Consider the following 5,960-nt stretch of genomic DNA (forward strand, 5'->3'; position numbering starts at 1 on the left):
CATTAGAAATGAGTTGGATTGGGCCCACAAGGCTTCTAAAATCGCTGGCCACATGTTGCATTAAGTGAACCAGATGGCAGCAACGGCGCGTGCGCGTACTTTGCGCGTGCGCGCCACCATACATGTAGCAACTATGGCAAATCTTATATCGTTTCGAAGCCCCGGATGTTAGCTTTCTGACCCAACTGGAACCGCATCATTCGGACCTCTGTAGCTCAAGTTATGGTCGTTTAAGTGCGAAGAGGTCGGCTTGACAGCTTTCCGGTTCTTTCATTTCTTCATGAGTTCTCCAACTTTTCATGCTTTCTTTCTTCATTCCCTTGATCCAATCTTTGCCTCCTAAACCTTAAATCACTTAACAAACATATCAAGGCATCTAATGGAATCAAGGAGAATTAGATTTAGCTATTTTAAGTCCTAAAAAGTATGTTTTCACTCTTAAGCACAATTAAAGGAGAATATACAAAACCATACTATTTTATTGAATAAATGTGGGTGAAAGGTGATAAAATCCCCTAAAATCAATACAAGATAAACCCTACAAATGGGGTTTGTCAACACCTCTCAGGAATGTCTCGAGACAATGTACAAAAGGAATCTGAATACTCGGTGGAGGTGGTTCCAGATTCGTTGGAAGGAGAGAATGTTGTCTCCTCCGAGATCTCTGAGGGCGAAGATTCTGCTGGACGTAAGGGTTCGATGCTGTCCTACGACCTCAATAGAACGCGCGAAGAGAATGAATATCCCTATAGTGGAATGTCTCCCGAGGAGAAGAATGCGTGGCACTTGGCTACGTAGGCAACAAGATACTTGAATCCTTGAGGGAAAAGCTTTGGTTTAGGTGAAGGACTTAGAGTCAGGTTGCATGTGAAGCGGAGACAATACTATGCTATATTCATTAAGGAGAAAATAATTTTATAACTATTTTATCATGGCACTCTCCCATATTTAATTTTTTATCTAGTTCTTGTTTTAAAGATTGTACTACTTAGCTAATTTACTATACGTGCACTATAATAATTCGATGAAGTTTGGATGATTTCATTGCTAATAAGTATGTTAGTAATACTTATCAGATATATACTTATTAAACTTGCTAACGACAATTGAGGCTTTCTTTTTGCAAATATTATATGGACAATATAAATCTAACATACACTTGTCAGGTTTCGTATAAATATATTAAAATACCCAGACTTTGTCCATTGTTATCATTTTAGCCAATTTTTTTATGTTCAATAATTCTAGTGTTGATTTTGGGTTATTTTCTTTTTAAGTTGTTACTGCTTCTAGATATATTTCTATGTTAACAATAAAACCCAGGAGTTAGCCTAAATAACAATTTATAATTTCGAAAGAAAAACTCCACAGGAACATTTTAACCACAATTATTTGAATCAAAATATTCCTCTATACAGATCCACAAAGTTTTGATCTCAACAAACACAGCCATAACCAGTAGACCAAGTTTGAGTTCTTCTTTGGTGGTGTTGCCTGTTTCAATGAATTTTGAATTCTTATAGAAATGGACAAAGGAAATGTTGTTGCTTACCCATAGAAGTGCTTGTTTTGTACTCAAAATTGGTGAAGCTAAAATATTCATGATACATACAAAAACAACAACAAAACATGCATAGAGAGAGCAGGGGAATACGGGGAGAAAGATAGATAGATAGATAGATAGATAGATCGATAGGTATGGCGCTTTGGTTTGCCTTAGCAGCACGTGCACCTCAAAGTGACTCGTATTTGGAGAATTGGACAGTCCTTGTATTTATATTTTGGTCAACATTATGATATTAATTTTCAGATAATTTATTTATCTAATTATGTATGAAACATGGTAATTATAGTTATGCAGTAATACAAGTATAAACTTTGTCTATTAGATAGGGATGCTATATTAATTGGTCCAATAAGAAGACATTTTTTATATATTCGATATGGGAATAATATCCCCTTTTTAATAGTAATAGAGGTCACTATGATTTACTTTTATGTGGAAATTATATCTTGGAAAATTTGTGACAACTAATTTTTGTTTCAAATATAGAAAACCCCTATATTATCATTCCGATGTTTATATACACTTTAACACTCCCCGATACTTGTACTTAAGGCGGTGTGCAGGTGTGAATTAATAATGACACGCCTTTGTTACACATGGCTGTTTTTATTATTATTATTATTATTATTATTATTATTATTATTATTATTATTATTATAAAAGACCAAAAGAGTGGGAACCCAAAATTCCCCCTCCTGACGAAGGCCTAAAACCTATTGCTTCTCTCGTCTATCGCAATCCTTCCACTTCAAAGGACTGCACTCCCATCTTCTCGTCTGCGGTAAGGGTTCCTCCTCCCATTATTTCTTGTGTTCTTATTTTAACTGAAGCAAGAGTTTACCTGGACATGGCAACATGCATGGCTGATATAATTTGCTCATAAATGACCCGGGGGTATAGTTCATGAACCTGCATTGTCACAGGACCATGTTGCTAAAAATGCCTCTGTTATTAGAAACCGTAATTCTGCAGATTTCATAGAAATAAAAATAACATGGATTATAAAACAAGTATTGAGTCTCATGAGCTGCTTGAGATTATGAAATCCGATATAACAACTATGGACCATGACTATTTTTATTCCTTTTTGTGTTCTTGTTGGTGTCAGGATTTTAAGATGGCCCGAAAAGGTCGATTCACAAAAAATCAAAGTTTGGACCAGGGTTTCAGCAACCTCAAAGGGGAGCGAATGCCACTTTGGACTCCCACCATGATGGCTCTGAAATTCACCCAAACAGCGGGGATAGTGTCCCTGCAAGCGGTAATAGTGTTCCCGCTACTTCACGCCCTTTCCGTCCCCCGCGAAGTGAACCAAGGCCTGCTCCACAGATGAGCACACACAGTGTCCGGAACTCGCTGCCAGACCATCTAAACTTGGATGCTAATGCAGATGAGGAAACTCTTCTTGATGAAGAAGTTGACAACCTTCATGATGCTTCTGGAACTCAGATTCCCAGAGGACGCAAGACTACCAAATTTTGGGCAGTTAGGACCATCGGTATGGTATTTATTTATTTTTTCTTTCATCAACATAACTTAGGCTCCATCCATTATTAACTTACAATATACTCTAATTCGATCATTCCAAAATATATTATGTGGGCTATCAAAATATTTTAAAAGAATTCTTAATTATTACCCTAATTTAATTATTGCCTCCCACATTTAAAATTAATTTTAAGTTTGTCATTGTACTTAGTTTTTTACAATAAAAGTCAAGCAGTTTTTGTTAAATTTTTTTCAAGTGTTACAATTCTGTACCAATTTAAACATGTTTTAAACTGGTCTGATCCATCATGCTTTCTTTGCTAGGCACACAATAAGGTATTATGTTGAAATTATTATGTTATATAAAAAATTTCTGACATGCTGTTTACAACGTAAATGATATGTTTGGCTTATAGATTCTGACGGCACAATCAAGCCGGCAAAACTAAGTGTGAGGGAGGCTATGAAACGGCCTAATGGTAGGAAGATCGTGCTTAGGTTCAACAATGCAAAGCAAGCTATTGGGGACGAAGCTGGAGTGTTGAGTGGCGTGCTTGGTCTACTGGATCTGATTTTGGAAAATTTCCCATCTGTAGAACAAGTTGGCGTGAGATTACCACGAAAGACAAGGTCTATAACGAATGTGTCAAGGTAAAAGTTTATACCCCGGGTAAATTAAATTCGCTTATTTTTACAATTATTGATTATTATTATTATCTGTGTAGCAAATATTCCATTTTGATGAAGATAGCGAAGGACTTATAAAGAAAAATATTTTGAAAAGTTTGGGGAAGTCTTGGAAGGAAACAAGGCTGAGGTTGTATGACCATTTTTATGAGCCAACATTCACGACTGAACAAAATCTTGAGAATCGGCCGCCGGAAATTGATCGAGAGCATTGGAGATGGTACCTTGACTATCGCGCCAAACCTGAGACGAAGGTAATATACTGTATCGTTGTTACACAATAATACCAATTGAGTCCTTTTCTATCAGATTCTAATCGCCCTTTGTCTCGGATGGACCAATAGGAGAAGTGCAAGAAAAACGTGGTCAATTGATCAAAACAACAATATACTCACACTGGCGGCTCGAAAAGCTTCGCACGGCGGATGGAAGAAGAGGTACTCTACTTGTTTTATTTAGTTATTGAACTATCTCTATGATTTAATTTTCATTGATTTTGTGAAAAATTTCAATTCAAAAACTTTGTTGTTACAGTCGGAAGAACAAGGAAAGATAGTCGGTAGAGGGGAGTTGTGGATCAAGGTGCACAAGAAAAAGGATGGCTCATATATCAATGATGAAGCGAGAGCAATTGGTGTAAGTACTACTCGTTAATTGCAGCCTATATTTTTAATAATTTTTTTAATTTATAACGACTAAGATATTTGAGAACTAATTTTAAAAAATTAGTGATCTTTCAAAAACGAATTTCACTATTAACTCAATCTTTTATTCAATGTCTGGCGGTATCCAATTATTTACATTACATATATCTAAAGTATTAAGGATATGAATAAGTGCAGACAATAGTTAGTTGGGCACACGTGCTTATTATTACCATGCATTACATCCATGTCAGGTTGAAATTAAATATCTTCGAAGCAAAAATATTTTGTGTGATTTATTAACTGGTGTACTTATAGTATATTTATAATTAAGGTGATCTCTTTAAATTTCAATATTGAGAGCCGATGTGTTTGACTGAGTGTGCGAGGAGTTTTGGTGGATGTCACGGGAGTATACCACCATATATGAGTTTGGTCTTTAGTTAATTTGTAGTCTTGCTTGAACAAATAAAATAATAATTTAACTAACTATATTAACTTAATCTACTAGAATTCTTATTACTATAGCCACTTTCTATTTTTCTACGCAGAACCTACGGAAACCACTGCTGCTTCTCTGATCCACTATCATTAGCTTTACTTTGCATTTCATTTACTATCAGAAATCAATTTTAATCTTTCAATTGTTTATTATTTTTGTTTTCATTAGCCTTTGGATTTTTTATTGATTGGGGATTATGTGTAATCCTAAATTTTTTTGCTGTTATATTTGTGTGTATTTTATCATGATGTAAGTGATAAGTTAGTTGAGGAGATTGTTAATTTGTGTATGTAGGAAAGAATTGAGGAGATCGAGCAACAGGATGAGTCTTCTAGAATGTTGTCTCAGAATGATTCCATTGCTCAAGTTTTCGGAAAAGAGAAACCGGGTAGAGTACGTGGTATGGGATCTGGACCGACTCCTAGCCAACTCTTCGGTCCGAATTCACATGCATATGGCAACGGAGTCCAACAAGAGGAGACCCAGAGGAAGCTGCTTGAACTGCAGGCAGAGCTGGAAGGCGAGAAGTTGAAGAGAAAGGCGATGGAGGATGAGGCAGCATCAGATAAGAAAAAATTGAAGGCGATGGAGAGTGCTCTGATTTATCTGTTTCAACGGCAGGGTGAGGAGCTTCCCCCAGAAATCGCTGCAGGGATGAGTTTCGTGGAATGATAGAGTGAAAATAGAATATTAGGTTTGGAGTTATTTTGCATTGAAGCAAACATTTTATTGCATTAGACTGAGCAACTCTACAGAATAGATTTATTTACTTCGTATTTTGATGAATATATAACTTTGTTTTGCTTATATAGTCAATTTTGTTTTTGCTACAAGTTTAGCTTCTATTTTTGTTGAAAATACTCACTCTTAAAATAATAATAAATATAAAAAAAATTAAAAAAATAATCCAATAATACTTTAAATAAATTGGGCGGGTTTTTTTGAATGGACGAAATTTCTTTTTTTTTTCCTTAAATTGGCGGCGGTTTTAAACCGCCTTTGTTTGGATTTAAAGATTGTAAAAACTTTTGGATTTGGCGGCGGTTTGCAACCGCCGGCAACATTGAGTGAA

The 5,960-nt window shown here is 35.7% G+C and overlaps 1 protein-coding gene across 1 annotated transcript; it reads left to right on the top strand.

The window, feature by feature from the left end:
- Positions 1 to 570: 570 nt before the first annotated feature.
- On the top strand, positions 571 to 5,560 carry LOC107479832 (uncharacterized). The gene is made up of 6 exons (XM_052258381.1): positions 571 to 794; positions 2,806 to 3,065; positions 3,472 to 3,662; positions 3,781 to 3,996; positions 4,277 to 4,378; positions 5,183 to 5,560. Exons 1-6 carry the CDS (start codon positions 571 to 573, stop codon positions 5,558 to 5,560), a joined length of 1,371 nt encoding a protein of 456 aa, XP_052114341.1.
- Positions 5,561 to 5,960: the final 400 nt, after the last annotated feature.

Source organism: Arachis duranensis, chromosome 3 (assembly GCF_000817695.3).
Source record: "Arachis duranensis cultivar V14167 chromosome 3, aradu.V14167.gnm2.J7QH, whole genome shotgun sequence".
NCBI lineage: Eukaryota > Viridiplantae > Streptophyta > Magnoliopsida > Fabales > Fabaceae > Arachis > Arachis duranensis.

Bases quoted from the DNA above. Each gene is read 5' to 3' on its own strand.
- LOC107479832 (XM_052258381.1), top strand. From the start codon at position 571: ATGTCTCGAGACAATGTACAAAAGGAATCTGAATACTCGGTGGAGGTG. The intron at 3,066-3,471 runs GTATGGTATTTA...TTTGGCTTATAG, and splicing joins TTGGGCAGTTAGGACCATCG to ATTCTGACGGCACAATCAAG. The intron at 4,379-5,182 runs GTAAGTACTACT...TTGTGTATGTAG, and splicing joins ATGAAGCGAGAGCAATTGGT to GAAAGAATTGAGGAGATCGA.